General features: G+C 44.0%; 1 protein-coding gene across 1 annotated transcript in view; it reads left to right on the top strand.

Moving 5' to 3' along the window:
* Positions 1-4,683, top strand: part of dram1 (DNA-damage regulated autophagy modulator 1) — a 43,301-nt gene extending 38,618 nt beyond the window's left edge. Inside the window, exon 7 of the mRNA XM_086009601.1 lies at positions 1,595-4,683. Coding sequence (XP_085865727.1) covers positions 1,595-1,663 — 69 coding nt within the window. The 3' untranslated portion in view covers positions 1,664-4,683. The remainder of the gene's footprint in view (positions 1-1,594) is intronic.
* Positions 4,684-16,807: the final 12,124 nt, after the last annotated feature.

The raw sequence follows: 16,807 nt of genomic DNA, 5'->3' as shown, positions 1-16,807 counted from the left end.
GTCACGATGGGTTGAAGGGCCTCCTTCTGTGCCGTGAATTTCTATGATTCTATGATTCTTTTCTAACACGCAATATTTTAATTGCCCGCCCCGGATTTTTCTCTCGGGTGTCGCCCGTTGCAGTGTCCGAGAGACTCCAGGGCAATCCTGGAGGGGTTGGGAACCCCTTGTTCCCTGGCGATTTTCTTAACACCCGAGTGCACAGGAGGAAAATCTCCCCCCCCCCCGGCCCGAGGGATTCCAGTCTTGGAACCGCCATTGGAATCTGGGAGTCGGTGCACCAGGATAGCCGTTTGGCAAATTTCCCGCCCATTCCTTTCAGCGCTCGGACGAGCGAGGGCGCGAATCTCTGTGGCGGCAACACAGGACATAATTATCGTGTCACCGCTGGCCTACCTTGGATTTGCACCATTGGTGAGGCCAATGGGTGGTTGTCATGGTGATAGGGGGAGGAGAGGTGACATCACCCATCTACAATTACATCGAGTTTACAGAAACAGGCCACGGGTCTCGTGGTTTCCCAATTAGGATTTCTCCACCGATGAGGAGACTGCGCTAAGGACAGCCCCTTTCCCAAACCTCCAGGCCCATGAAGTTCAAGCCAGACAAACAACAACAACTTGCATTTATACAGCGCCTTTAATGTAGGAAAATGTCCCATGGCGCTTCACAGGAGCAGTTATCAAACAAAATTTGACACAGATACCTAAGGAGATATTAGGACAGGTGACCAAAAGATTAGTCAAATCGGGAGGTTTTTAAGGAGTGTCTTAAAGGAGAAGAGAGAGGTGGAGAGGTTTAGGGAGGGAATTCCAGAGCTTAGGGCCTCGGCAGCTGAAAGCACGGCCGCCAATTGTGAGGGGGGATTGAAATCAGGGATGCTCAAGAGGCCAGCGAGTGAGAAATGTAGAAGTAAATCAGACCGAAGGCCAGAACAGCACAGCTCCCGAGCCACAGCTTGAGCACTCAACTTAAACATGCACACACTCACACAATATTAATATTTGTATAATCCAAGAGCGTGTATTTATACAGCGCTTTTCATATCCTTTGTCCCAAAGCACTTTACAACCAATCAATTACCTTTTGAAGTGTAGTCACTGTTGTAATGTAGGAAAAGCGGCAATCTGCGCACCGCAAGATCCCACAAGCAGCAATGACTTAATGAGATAATCTGTTTTAGTGATGTTGTTTGAGGGATAAATATTGGAAAACTCAAAATAGTGTCATGTAATCTTTTACATCCACCTGAGAGGGCCTCAGTTTAACATCTCATCTGAAAGACGGCACCTCCGACAGTGTGGCACTCTCTCAGTACTGCATTGGGCTCAAGTCTCTGGAGTGGGGCTTGAACCCACAACCTTCTGACTTAGAGGTGAGGGTGCTACCCACTGAGCCAAGGCTGACACCCACTGAACCAAGGCTGACACCCACTGAACCAAGGCTGACACCCACTATTTCTTTCTAAGTTCTGACATATCACCCGTCTGACTGTGGCGTTAATCCCATACTGTCGGCTGCGAGCTTGTTGGGACTGAAAAATACTTTTGTGAACCCACCGTGAGTCAATGCTTGTTTTCTTTCTCTTTTCCAGGGATTCAGTGTACATGTGCAAACAGAGTTACTTGAAGACTCCCAGGGTGAATCAGACAATAGATTATAAAAACCACTTGCTCTCCCCAGTCAGTGACCATTTCTGGGGTCTGGGACCATGTTAGAAAGTGACCATCACTATCATTATCCTAATCTGTGTCTTTTTTTTAATGGTTTGCACCTTACTGTAGTCCCACACATGCTATGTAACTTCTAACAACTTTATTTATGTATTTATATAGCACCTTTAACATGGTCAAAACGTCCCAAGGCGATTCACAGGAGCATCATCAGATAAAAATTGACACTTAGCCATGTAAGGAGATATTAGGACAGGTGAACAAAAGCTTGGTCAAAGAGGTAGTTTTTAAGGAGAGGTTTAGGGAGGGAATTCTGGAGCTTGTGTCATAGACACCAATGGTGGGGCAAAGGAAGTCGGGGATGTGCAAGAGGCCAGAATTGGAGGAATGCAGAGTTCTCAGAGTTACTGCAGGGCTGGAGGAGGTTACGGAGATAGGGAGGGGCGAGGCCACGGTGTGATTTGAGCGCGAGGATACAAATTTTAAAATTGAGGCATTGCCGGACCGGGAGTTAATGTAGGTCAGCGAGCACGGGGAGGGGGTCGATGGGTGAACCGGACTTGGTGCGAGTTAGGATAGTTTTGGATGAGCTCAAGTTTGCAGAGTGTGCAAGGTGGGAGACGAGCCAGGGGGGTATTGGAATTGTCGGGTTTGGAGGTATGAAGCGCATGGCTGAGGGTTTCAGCACCAGATGAGCTGAGGCAGGCACAGGAACGGGCGATGTTATGGCGGTGGAGTTATGCGGTCTTAGCGATGGAGCGGATTATGGGATCGGAGGCTCAGCTCAGGGTCAAACAGGATGTTGAGGTTGCAAACAAGGATGGAGTCCATTGCGGGGAATTACACAGGATATACGGCACAGAAATAGGCCATTCGGCCCAACCAGTCCATGCCGGCGTTTATGCTCCACTCGAGCCTCCTCCAGTCTTTCCTCCTCTAACTCTATCAGCATAACCCTCTATTCCCTTCTCCCTCATATGTTTGTCCAGCCTCCCCTTAAATGTATCGATACTATTCACCTCAACCACTCCCTGTGGTAGTGAGTTCCACATTCTCACCACTCTCTGGGTAAAGAAGTTTCTCCTGAATTCCCTATTGGATTTCTTGGTGACTATCTTATATTGATGGCCTCGAGTTATGCTCTTCCCCACAAATGGAAACATTCTCTCTCTATTCACTCTATCAACATTTTTCATAATTTTAAAAGACCTCTATGAGGTCACCCCCCACAGGGAATGGAGTTTGTGGCAGGGACCAAAGACAATGGCTTCAGTCTTCCCATTGTTTAATTGGAGTGAATGTCTACTCATCCACTACTGGATGTAGGGTAGGTAAGCAATCTGCCAACACAGAGGCAGCGGAGGGGTGGAGAGAAGTGGTGGTGAGGTAGAGCTGGGTGTCGTCAGCGTACATGTGAAAACTGATGCTGTGTTTTTGGACGATGTCATTGAGGGGCAGCATGTAGATGAGCAACAGGAGGGGGCTAAGGCTAGATCCTTGGGGGACTCCAGTCATCACTCAATCCCACTGCTCACGTCTGATTCTGTGAACTTCCTTGAGACGATTTGCTACTTTAAACTTGCTTTGCATACTGTTATATTCTTTTGAAGCTAATGCAGCTGGGCTCTGAATAATGCTCGACCAGCCTGAATTATCGAACCCATCCACACGCTGGCAACCTAGACCCAAAACAATCCCGATTTAAGAACACCGCAAACTGAGACCAAATTGTGCAGTTGGACAGCTAACTTGAGATGGCTCTTTCAAACCTGTTCTCACCTCCTCTTCCTGTGATGTTCTGACCTCACAACTCTGCTTGCAAAAGGATGCAAGAGGTCAGAACCCAAACTGCTAAAGGCTGCATTTACACTCTGGTCAAAAACCTACAGTTCATGTGTGAAACCTCCTCTGCTGCTTCTCCCAGTGCGTTCGTCAGTCAGCTCATCTGAGTCCGTGTATACAACTTGTATTCATACAGCACCTTTACCATAGTCAAAACATCCCGAGGCACTTCACAGGAGCGTTAGAGGAGGAGGTAGAGAGGGGCGGCATGGTTTAGGGGAGGGAATTCCATAGCTTGGAGCCTAGACAGCTGAAGGCAGGGCCGCCAATGGTGGAGCGATTAAAATCAGGGATGCGCAGGTAGACCAGTATCGGAGCAGAGCAGAGATCTCGGGGGGGGTTGCGGGGCTGGAGGAGGTTACAGAGACAGGGAGCGGGTGGGGGTGAGGCCATGAAAGGATTTGAACAAAAGGATGAGAATTTTAAATTTAAGGCGTTGGTGGACTAGGAGACAATGTAGGTCAGCGAGCACAGGGGGTGATGGGTGAACGGGACTTGGTGCGAGTTAGGACACGGGGCAGCAGAGTTTTAGATGAGTTGATGGTTACGGAGGGTGGAGGGTGGGAGGCCGGCCGGCCAGGAGAGAGTTGGAATAGTCGTGTCTGGAGGTGACAAAGGCATGGGTGAAGGTTTCAGCAGCAGATGGGCTCACTTCACAGTCCCAGTGAAACAGCAGCAGCTTGGCTAGGACACTAACCTGGGTGAGTAAATGCACCCTCGGGTCCGTCACTTGTTACAAGAACAGAGTAAAAATAAATGCTACCGCTAGCCTTGGAAATTGTATTTTCTCATTGAAATATCAAAATTGATTGGGTTAATCTTGACGCTGGTTCATTCAGACAGGATCAAACAAACAGAAAATTAACTTGGGTTAATCTTGACGCTGGTTCATTCAGACAGGATCAAACAAACAGAAAATTAACTTGGGTTAGGGGGTGGGAAACAAGTAACTCCTTTGGACAATAATTCCTCCTGCACGTTAATTAACATATTTTGTGTGAATGATACGGTTTTTAAACTGATGTATCAGGAAACTGCTTGCCTGAACGATCGACGGTTGAGAGAAATTATACAGATATCTATTTTACTGGGTTACTTAAAAAAAAATTCAGTACACACGGTGTTTGATACAGAATATTATTTTATTAATAAACAATATTTTATCAAATTATGTTTGTCGTCTTGTTTTTTAAACCCCCCCACCCCCCCCACTTCTCTCAAAGGCCATGACTTCTGCATCAGGAGTTCCCGGCCTTGGTGCGCCACATGAGCAGGCAGTTCTCATGTGCGCTGACGTTAAAGCAGTGGGCATTGGCCAGTCTATTTGGGCATGGGGTGCATCACATCTGAACCTGCTGCTCGCCTAGCTCCAGCAGAGTAGAACTTCTGATTGCAGACGCTCACAAATGAAGGCTTTAACTCCCAGTTCTGGAGTGCATAATCTAGAGTGACACACAGTCATAGAGGCACAGAAGGAGGCCATTCGGCCCATCGAGTCCGTGCTGGCTCACTAGAGCAATTCAGTCAGTCCCATTCCCCCGCTCTATCCCCGTAGCCTTGCAGGTTTATTTCCCTCAAGTGCCTATCCAGTCTCCCCTTGAAAACATTGAGTGTTTCCGCTTCCACCACTTCCGTCGGCAGCGAATTCCAGGTCCTCACCACGTGCTGTGTAAAAAAGTTTTTCCTCACGTCCCCCCTGTATCTCTTGCCCAAAACCTTAAATCTGTGTCCCCTAGTCCTTGTACTATCAACTAGTGGGAACAGCCTTTCCCCATCTAGCCTATCCAAACCCGTCATAATCTTGTACACCTCTACCAAATCACCCCTCAACCTCCTTTGCTCTAATGAAAACAAATCCAGCTTCTCCAACCTGTCCTTGTAGCTAAGGTCTCCCATCCCCGGAACCATTCTGGTAAATCTCCTCTGCATCCTCTCAAGGGCCTTCACACCCTTCCTAAAGTGTGGTGACCAGAACTGAACACAATACTCCAGTTGTGGCCTAACCAGCGCGTTATAAAGGTTCAGCATAAATTCTTTACTTTTGTACTCAATACCTATATTAATGAAGCCCAAGATCCCATATGCTTTGCTAACCACTCTCTCAATATGTCCTGCCACCTTCAGGGACCTATGCACATTAACTCCCAGGTCCCTCTGTCACTGCACATGGAAACATAGAAACATAGAAGATAGGAGCAGGAGTAGGCCATTCGGCCCCTCGAGCCTGCTCCGCCATTCAATGCGATCATGGCTGATCATCCAAATTCAGTACCCTGTCCCTGCTTTCTCCCCATGTCCCTTGATCCCCTTAGCCTTAAGAAATATATCTAACTCCTTCTTGAAAATATTTAATGAATTGGCCTCAAATATCATCTGTGGTAGAGAATTCCACAGGTTCACCACTCTCTGGGTGAAGAAATTCCTCCTCATCTCAGTCCTAAATAGCTTACCCCTTATCCTTAGACTGTGACCCCTGGTTCTGGACTCCCCCGCCATCGGGAGCATCCTTTCTGCATCTACTCTGTCCAGTCCTGTTAGAATTTTATAAGTTTCAATGAGATCCCCTCTCATTCTTCTAAACTCTAGCGAATATAAGCCTAATCGACCCAATCTCTCCTCATACGTCATTCCTGCCATCCCAGGTATCAGTCTGGTGAATCTTCGCTGCACTCCCTCCATGGCAAGAACATCCTTGATCAGATAAGGCGACCAAAACTGCACACAATACTCAAGATGTGGTCTCACCAGGGCCCTGTACAACTGCAGCAAGACATCCTTGCTCCTGTACTCGAATCCTCTCGTTATGAAGGCCAGCATACCATTTGCCTTCTTAACCGCCTGCTGCACCTGCCTGCTTACCTTCAGCGACTGGTGCACAAGGACACCCAGGTCTCGTTGCACTTCCCGTTTTCCCAATCTATTGCCATTCAGATAATAAACTGCCTTCTGGTTTTTGCCACCAAAGTGGATAACCTCGCATTTATCCACATTATAGTGCATCTGCCATGCTTCTGCCCAATCACCCAACCTGTCCAAATCATACTGGAGTTTCTCGGCATCCTCCTCACAGCACACACGCCCACCCAGCTTTGTGTCGTCTGCAAACTTGGATATTATATCTAGTTCCCTCGTCTAGATCATTAATATGTATTGTGAATAACTGGGGTCCTAGCACCGATCCCTGCAGTACCCCACTAGTCACTGCCTGCCACTCGGAAAAAGACCCATTTATTCCAACTCTTTGCTTTCTGTCTGCCAACCAGCTTTCTATCCAAGTCAGTACGTTACCCCCAATCCCATGTGCTTTAACTTTGCACGCTAATCTCTTATGCGGGACTTCATCAAAAGCCTTCTGAAAGTCCAAATACACCACATCCACTGGTTCTCCGTTATCTATTCTACCAGTTACCTCCTCAAAAAATTCCAGTAGATTAGTCAAGCATGATTTACCTTTTGTAAATCCATGTTGACTTTGTCTGATCCTGTCACTGTTTTCCAAGTGCTCTGCTATTACATCTTTTATAATGGACTCTGGCATTTTCCCCACTACTAATTTCATTCAGTTCCTCCTTCTCATTAGACCCTATGTTCCCCGACATCTCTCGGAGTTTATTTGTGTCCTCCTTTGTGAAGACAGAACCAAAGTATGTATTTAATTGGTCTTCCATGTCTTTCTTCCCCATTATAAATTCCCCTGATACTGACTGCAAGGGACCAACGCTTGACTTCACCAATCTTTTTCTCTTCACATATCTATAGAAGCTTTTACAGTCAGTTTTTATGTTCCCTGAAAGCTTACTCTCATACTCTATTTTCCCCCTCTTAATTAATCCCTTTGTGCTCCTTTGTTGAATCCTAAGCTGCTCCCAATCCTCAGGTTTGCTGCTTTTTCTGGCCAATTTATATGTCCTCTCCTTGGATCTTATGCTATCCCTAATTTCCCTTGTTAGCCAATGTTGAATCACCTTATTTGTTTTATTTTTATGCCAAACAGGGATGAACAAATTCAGTAGTTCATCCATGCGATCTTTAAATGTTTGCCATTGCCTATTCATAGAAACATAGAAGATAGGAGCAGGAGTAGGCCATTCGGTCCCTCGAGCCTGCTCCGCCATTCAATGCGATCATGGTTGATCATCCAAATTCAGTACCCTGTCCCTGCTTTCTCCCCATATCCCTTGATCCCTTTAGCCTTAAGAAATATATCCAACTCCTTCTTGAATATATTTAATGAATTTGTCTCTACTGCCTTCTGTGGTAGAGAATTCCACAAGTTCACCACTCTCTGGGTGAAGAAATTCCTCCTCATTTCTGTCCTAAATGGCTTACCCCTTATCCTTAGACTGTGACCCCTGGTTCTGAACTCCCTGACCATCAGGAACATCCTTCCTGCATCTAGTCTGTCCAGTCCTGTCAGAATTTTATAAGTTTCAATGAGATCACCTCTCATTCTTCTAAACTCCAGCGAGTATAAGCCTAATCGACCCAATCTCTCCTCATACATCATTCTTGCCATCCCAGGTATCAGCCTGGTGAATCTTCGCTGAACTCCTTCCATGGCAAGAATATCCTTCCTCAGATAAGGCGACCAAAACTGCACACAATACTCAAGATGTGGTCTCACTAAGGCCCTGTACAACTGCAGCAAGACATCCTTGTTCCTGTACTCAAACCCTCTCGCTACGAAGGCCAACATACCAGTTGCCTTCTTAACCGCCTGCTGCACCTGCATGCTTACCTTCATCGACTGGTGCACAAGGACACCCAGGTCTCGTTGCACTTCCCCTTCTCCCAATCTATTGCCATTCAGATAATAATCTGCCTTCCTGTTTTTGACACCAAAGTGGATAACCTCACATTTCTCCATGTTATATTGCATCTGCCATGCTTCTGCCCAATCACCCAACCTGTCCAAATCATCCTGGAGTTTCTCTGCATCCTCCTCACAGCACACACGCCCACCCAGCTTTGTGTCGTCTGCAAACTTGGAGATATTACATCTAGTTCCCTTGTCTAGATCATTAATATATATTGTGAATAGCTGGGGTCCTAGCACCGATCCCTGCGGTACCCCACTAGTCACTGCCTGCCACTCGGAAAAAGACCCGTTTATCCCAACTCTTTGCTTTCTGTCTGCCAACCAGTTCTCTATCCAAGTCAGTACCTTGCCCCCAATCCCATGTGCCTTAACTTTACACGCTAATCTCTTATGCGGGACCTTATCGAAAGCCTTTTGAAAGTCCAAATACACCACATCCACTGGTTCTCCCTTATCTATTTTACCAGTTACATCCTCAAAAAATTCCAGTAGATTAATCAAGCACGATTTACCTTTTGTAAATCCATGTTGACTTTGTCTGATCCTGTCACTGCTTTCCAAGTGCTCTGCTATTACATCTTTTATAATGGACCCTAGCATTTTCCCCACTACCGATGTCAGGCTATAATTCCCCGTTTTCTCTCTACCACCTTTTTTGAATAGTGGGGTAACATTAGCTACCCTCCAATCCATGGGTACTGTTCCAGATTCCATCGAATGTTGGAAGATGATCAGCAATGCATCTACTATTTCCAGGGCCACTTCCTTAAGTACCCTAGGATGTAGATTATCAGGCCCTGCGGATTTATCGGCCTTCAATCCCGTCAATTTCCCTAACACCATTTCCCTACAAATACTGATTTCTTTTAGTTCCTCCCTTTCATCAGACCCTATGTTCCCCGACATCTCTGGGAGGTTATTTGTGTCCTCCTTTGTGAAGACAGAACCAAAATATATATTTAATTGGTCTGCCATTTCTTTGTTCCCCATTATAAATTCCCCTGATTCTGACTGCAAGGGACCTACGCTTGACTTCACCAATCTTTTTCTCTTCACATATCTATAAAAGCTTTTACAGCCAGTTTTTATGTATCCTGCAAGCTTACTCTCATATTCTATTTTCCCCTTCTTAATTAATCCCTTTGTCCTCTTTTGTTGAATCCTAAACTGCTCCCAATCCTCAAGTTTACTGCTTTTTCTGGCCAATTATATGTCCTCTCCTTGGATCTTATGCTATCCCTAATTTCCCTTGTTAGACACAGTTGAGTCACTTTTTTTGTTTTATTTTTATGCCAAACTGGGATGAACAAATTCTGTAGTTCAGCCATGCGGTCTTTGAATGTTTGCCATTGCCTATCCACCGTCAACCCTTTGAGTGACATTCCCCAATCAATCCTACCCAACTCGCGCCTCATACCATCATAGTTTCCTTTATTTAAATTCAGGACCCTAGTCTCTGAGTCAACTACTTCACTCTCCAACTTAATGAAGAATTCTATCATATTATGATTGCTCCAACCCAAGGGGCCTCGTACAACAAAATTGCTAATTAATCCTTTCTCATTACATAATTCCCAGTCTAAGATGGCCTGATCTCTAGTTGGTTCCTCGATATATTGGTCCAGGAAACCATCCCGTATACACTCTAGGAATTCCTCTTCCACAGTATTGTTACTAATTTGGTTAGACCAATCTATATGTAGATTAAAGTTACCCATGATAACTGCTGAGCCCTTATTGCACGCATCTCTAATTTCCCGTTTAATGCCATCCCCAACCTCAGCATTACTGTTTGGGGGTCTGTACACCACTCCCACTAACATTTTCTGCCCCTTGGTATTTCTCAGCTCTACCAATACAGATTCCATATCATCAGAGCTAATATCCTTCCTTACTATTGTGTTAATCTCCTCTTTAACCAGCAATGCTACCCCACTGCCTTTTCCTTTTTGCCTGTTCTTCCTGAATATTGAATACCACTGGATGTTGAATTCCCAGCCTTGGTCACCCTGGAGCCATGTCTCCGTAATCCCAATTATATCATATCTGTTTACACCTCTTTGCGCAGCTAATTCATCTATTTTATTATGAATGCTTCTCGCATTAAGACACAAATCCTTCAGGCTTGTTTTTTTAACACTCTTAGACCTTTTAGAATTATTGTTTATTGCGGCCATGTTTGATTTACGCCCTTGATTTCTCTGACTTCCACTTTTGCTTTTCTCCTTCCTGTCTTTTGCTTCTATCCTTGCTTCCCTTTCCTCTGTCTCCCTGCACAGGTTCCCACCCCCTGCCATTTTAGTTTAAACCCTCCCCAACAGCACTAGCAAACACTCCCCCTTGGACATCGGTCCCGGTCCTGCCCAGGTGCAAACCGTCCAGTTTGTACTGGTCCCACCTCCCCCAGAACCGGTTCCAATGTCCCAGGAATTTGAATCCCTCCCCCTAGCACCATTCCTCTAGCCACGTATTCATCTGAAATATCCTTCTATTTCTACTCTGACTAGCACAAGGCACTGGTAGCAATCCTGAGATTACTACCTTTGAGGTCCTATTTTTTAATTTACCTCCTAACTCCCTATATTCAGCTTTTAGGACCTCATCCTGTTTTTTACCTATATCGTTGTGTGGTGATTATTCTCTATGTTTAGTAAGAAGTATTGTGATTGGTTGTTTGTTTCCTGCCTTGGGATATATGCTGTAATCTCATTGGTAGTTGATGTCATGTGATTTGTGGTGGCCATCTTAAATTCAGTTCTTTCCAGCCTTTAGTTGGGACTGGGTGTTGAAGATGTGCTACAGGATTTTTAAGTTAATAAAGCCTAGATTAGAAAGGCAAATCTATTCTTAATCTCAATTTATTAACTTTATGTCAGAATGGAGTGATATCTTCAACCAGAACGATTCAATGCTGACCCTAATTCTGCAGGAGTGGATGATAAATGGAAACATTGATATTGTACATTAAAAAACCTTTTGGGCGTGTTGGATCAAGAGTCTCTAAATAAGCTGAATATGCTGATCAACTACATTGCTCCGGATGTGTATAAGTATATTTTGGACTGTAAAACTTACGAAGTGGCTATTTCTACATTGGAAAAGATTTTTGTTAAACCAAAGAATGAGGTATTTGCACGTCACCTTCTATCTGCCCGTAGGCAGCAGGTGGGAGAATCTTTGGATACTTATTTACAAGCACTTCGGTGCCTTAGTGTTAACTGTAATTATAAGGCTGAAGAATATAAGGAAGAATCGGTACGGGATGCTTTTATTAATGGATTACTGTCTAGATCAATTCGTCAGCGGTTGTTAGAAAATAAGACTTTGGATCTTAAGAGTGCTTTTGAGCAAGCTTCTACATTGGATGTGGCTCAGAGAAGTTCGGATTCTTATGCTCTTTTTAATCGGCCTGTGACTGTGGTTTCGGCAGTTCCGGATGAAAAGGAATTATGTGGACTTAATAGGAGTGGTTTACTAGATTCTGAAACAGTTTCTACTTCAGCGGCTGTTGCCTCTAGGATTCAGAAGTGTTATTTTTGTGGGAACGTCCGGCACCCTCGTCTGAAGTGTTCTGCTCGGGAGGCTGTGTGTAGTAAATGCGGCAAGAGAGGTCATTACGCACGTGTGTGTAAATCATCAGGTTCAATTACCTCCTCTGTGACTATTCAGCCTTTAGATAGGGTGTTTATTGCATCAATTTCTGCTGCATTTGCTCATGGCCTAAACAAAGCTATAGTTACGGCCCAAGTTAATGGGTTGGAAGTGAAGGCCCTTATAGATACAGGCAGTACCGAGAGTTTTATAAGTCTTCAGTTTGCAAAGGAGAAGCATTTGAAAATTTCGCCTGTTTCCTATCAGGTGTGTATGGCTCAGACGATTCTCACTTCACAAGTAGCTGATTGTTGCCTTGTGAAATTGATTCTTCTAGGTAATACGTATACTGATATACGCCTATCTGTTTTGCCTAATCTCGGTGCAGATATTTTGATTGGTCATGATGTGCTTCAGTTACACGAGTCTCTTAGTCTTTCATTTGGAGGGACTAAGCCACCTTTATCTATTTGTGGATTAACCACTTTATCCATTTCTCCATTATCACTTTTTTCCAATTTGATGTCGGATTGTAAGCCAATTGCTACCAAGTCAAGAAGGTATAGCAGTCAGGATAGAGAATTTATTAATTCTGAAGTTCAACGTCTCTTATTGGAAGGAATCATTGAACCTAGTTGTTTGCCTTGGCGGGCACAGGTAGTTGTCACGACTAACGAGAGACATAAGAAACGAATGGTGATAGACTATTCCCAAACTATTAATAGGTATACTCAATTAGATGCGTACCCTTTGCCTAAGATTGATGAGCTTATCAATAAAGTATCTCAGTATAAGGTTTTTAGCACTATTGGCCTAAAGAGTGCTTATCATCAGATTCCTATTGTTAAGAAGGATCAACCATATACGGCCTTTGAGGCTGGTGGAAAGCTGTATCAGTTTTGCCGAATACCATTTGGTGTTACTAATGGTGTTGCTTGTTTTCAACGGGCAATGGATGCTTTTATAAGTGATAACTCTCTCTCTGACACCTTTTCATACTTAGATGACATCACGGTGTGTGGCAAATCAAGGGTGGAGCATGATTCTAATTTAGAAAGATTCCTTCAAGCTGCGGAAAAAGTTGGTTTAACTTTCAATAAAGAGAAGTGTACCTTTTTGACCACTGAGGTAAATCTACTGGGGTACATTATCTCGGGAAACAAGATTAAACCAGACCCAGAACGTCTGCGACCATTGATTGATTTACCTTGTCCTACTAATTCTAAGGCTTTGCAACGAGTTGTTGGACTGTTTTCTTACTATTCTAATTGGATTGCAAATTTTTCACAGAAGATCCGGCCTCTTATTCGGGTTACGACATATCCTCTATCATGGGAGGCCAGGACGTGTTTTGATCATTTTAAAAAGGATATCCTTGGAGCAGTTGTGCATTCTATTGATGAGCAGGTTCCTTTTGTGATTGAGACGGACGCTTCTGATTTTGCAATTGGGGCTACTCTGAACCAAAATGGAAGACCTGTGGCCTTTTTCTCACGTACCTTGAACAATAGTGAAAAAAGGCATTCTTCAATAGAGAAAGAGGCGTATGCAATAGTAGAAGCACTGCGTAAATGGAGACATTATTTATCGAGCCGACATTTTACGTTGGTAACTGATCAAAAGTCTATGTCCTTTATGTTTGATGTCAAACATTTTGGAAAGATTAAGAATGATAAAATAATGAGGTGGAGGATTGAGTTGGCATGTTACCATTTTGATATAGTTTATCGTCCGGGGAAGGATAATGTTGCTGCTGATGTGCTGTCGAGGGCTTATTGTTCTGTGATTCACGGAGATACGCTTATTAATCTTCACAATGCCTTATGCCATCCTGGGGTTACGAGGATGGTACACTTCGTATGCAGTAAGAATTTGCCCTTTTCAGTTGAAGACGTCAAGCGGATGACTTCATTATGTTCTATCTGTGCTCGGTGTAAACCGAATTTCTTTAAGCCTCAACGAGCTCATCTTATAAAGGCTACTTCTCCTTTTGAACGTTTGAGCGTCGATTTTAAGGGGCCTCTTCCTTCAACTAATCAAAACCGATATATATTTACTGTTGTGGATGAGTTTTCAAGGTTCCCTTTTGCTTTTCCTTGCACAGATGTATCAGCTGCTACAGTTATCAAATGTCTGACTCAACTTTTTGTCATCTTTGGGATGCCTGCGTATATCCATTCGGATCAGGGAAGTTCTTTTATGTCTTCCCAGTTGAAGGAATACCTTCAGAGTCGGGGAATTTCTACTAGCAGAACTACCCCGTATAATCCCCAGGGTAATGGACAGTGCGAACGATACAATGGGGTGATCTGGAAGGCAGTTATGTTGGCTTTGACATCCCGGAACCTTAAGAATACACAGTGGGAAATGGTACTGCCTGATGCCCTGCATTCCATTAGATCATTGCTTTCAACGGCTACTAATGTGACCCCCCATGAAAGGCTCTTTAACTATCCGCGGAGATCTACTACGGGATATTCGGTACCTTCATGGCTTACTATGCAGGGACCTGTGCTGCTTCGATGCCATGTTAGATTGTCAAAATATGATCCTTTAGTGGAGGAGGTGGAGCTGTTGGAGGCAAATTCCCAATATGCTCATATTCGATTCCAAGATGGGAAAGAAAGTACCGTTTCAATTAAAGACTTGGCTCCTTGTGGTGGCCAGCCCTCTTCTGAGGATATTAACAATAGTCATGATTCAGATAATGTGGATGCTGTTACAGATACTACGAATATTTCCAATCCGACTGCAGATAATTATACTTCTATTAGTCAGCCCTCCATGGATGTTCATGACCATCCCAGTTTACCTCCTGATGGGATTTCTAATCCGGAAACCGTTGAAAATCGGGATATGGATAGCCTTCCTGCAGAAGATACTTCTGTGTCTCCTGGTGTGGGAGGGCAAGGAATTTCACCAAGGTTAAGAAGGTCGACACGAACAAGATATCTGGTCGACCGATTGAAAATGGACTTTTAAATTGATAGTAATGTTTTAAAATTGTTGAAATATTATATTATATTGTTTTAGTTGAGAGATACTTAATACTTATGTGCAATGTTACTATTTGTTGTTGCTCACTTAGTATTGTGTCATGTTGAATAGTTTTATTTTGTCTGTGCATAGTTTTAGTTGTAAATAATTAATTATAAATTGTAAAGGTTATTTAGGTTGGAGTATATTTTAAAAGGAGGGGTGAATGTAGTGATTATTCTCTATGTTTAGTAAGAAGTATTGTGATTGGTTGTTTGTTTCCTGCCTTGGGATATATGCTGTAATCTCATTGGTAGTTGATGTCATGTGATTTGTGGTGGCCATCTTAAATTCAGTTCTTTCCAGCCTTTAGTTGGGACTGGGTGTTGAAGATGTGCTACAGGATTTTTAAGTTAATAAAGCCTAGATTAGAAAGGCAAATCTATTCTTTATCTCACGTTGGTACCTATATGCACCATGACACGGTTTGGCATAAAAATAAACCTAAAAAGGTGACTCAACCGTGGATAACGAGGGAAATTAGGGACAGCATAAAATCAAAAAAAAGGGCATATCAACTGGCAAAAAAAAGCACCAGACCGGAAGATTGGGGGCAGTACAGGATACAGCAGAAGAGGACAAAGGGATTAATCAGGAAGGGGAAAATAGAATACGAAAGTAAACTTGCAGCAAAAATAAAGACAGACTGCAAAAGCTTTTATCGGTATATCAGGAGGAAAAGACTGGTAAAATCCCAAGTCGGTCCCCTGCAGTCCGATTCGGGAGAATATATAATGGAGAATAAGGAAATGGCAGACCAATTAAACTCATACTTTGGTTCTGTATTCACAAAGGAGGACACAAATAACCTCCCAGGAATATCGGCAAACATAGGGACTAATGAGAGGGAGGAGCTGACAGAAATTAGTATCTCTAGGGATATGGTGTTGGGTAAGTTGAGGGGACTGAAGGCCGACAAATCCCCGGGGCCTGATAAACTACATCCTAGGGTACTTAAGGAGGTGGCCCTGGAGATAGCAGATGCTCTAAGGATCATCTTCCGGAACTCCATTGACTCGGGAACAGTACCCGTGGATTGGAGGGTAGCTAATGTTACCCCAATATTTAAAAAGGGGGGTAGAGAGAAAGCAGGGAATTATAGACCAGTAAGCCTTACATCGGTTGTGGGCAAAATGCTAGAGTCCATTATTAAGGATAAAATAGCGGAGCACTTGACAAATGGGGAAAGGATCGGACAGAGTCAACATGGATTTACAAAGGGTAAATCGTGTTTGACTAATCTGCTGGAATTTTTTGAGGAAGTAACTGGTAAAATAGATGGGGGAGAGCCAGTGGATGTGGTGTACCTTGACTTCCAGAAAGCCTTCGATAAGGTTCCACACAAAAGATTGTCATGCAAAATTAAGGCTCATGGGATTGGGGGCAAAGTATTAACGTGGATAGAGAACTGGCTGGCGGATAGAAAACAGAGAGTTGGAATAAACGGCTCGTTTTCAGAGTGGCAGGCAGTGACCAGCGGGGTGCCGCAAGGATCTGTCCTGGGACCCCAGCTGTTCACAATATATATAAATGATCTGGATCAGGGAATTGGATGCAATATTTCCAAATTCGCTGACGACACTAAACTAGGAGGAGGGGTGGGCTCTGATGAGGATGTCAGGAGGCTACAGTGCGAATTGGACAGGTTGGGGGAATGGGCGGATACGTGGCAGATGCACTATAATGTGGATAAATGCGAGGTTATCCACTTTGGGGGTAAAAACAGGAGGGTAGATTATTATCTAAATGGCAATAGATTGGGAGATGGGGAAGTGCAGAGGGACCTGGGTGTTCTTGTGCACCAGTCACTGAAGGAGAGCATGCAGGTGCAACAGGCGATTAAGAA

The sequence above is a fragment of the Somniosus microcephalus genome, chromosome 16, assembly GCF_052327205.1.
Source record: "Somniosus microcephalus isolate GS21.2 chromosome 16, FLI_Smic_1.0, whole genome shotgun sequence".
Classification (NCBI taxonomy): domain Eukaryota; kingdom Metazoa; phylum Chordata; class Chondrichthyes; order Squaliformes; family Somniosidae; genus Somniosus; species Somniosus microcephalus.
The sequence above is the reverse complement of the archived record's forward strand: the minus strand, read 5'-3'. Positions and strand labels throughout refer to the sequence as shown.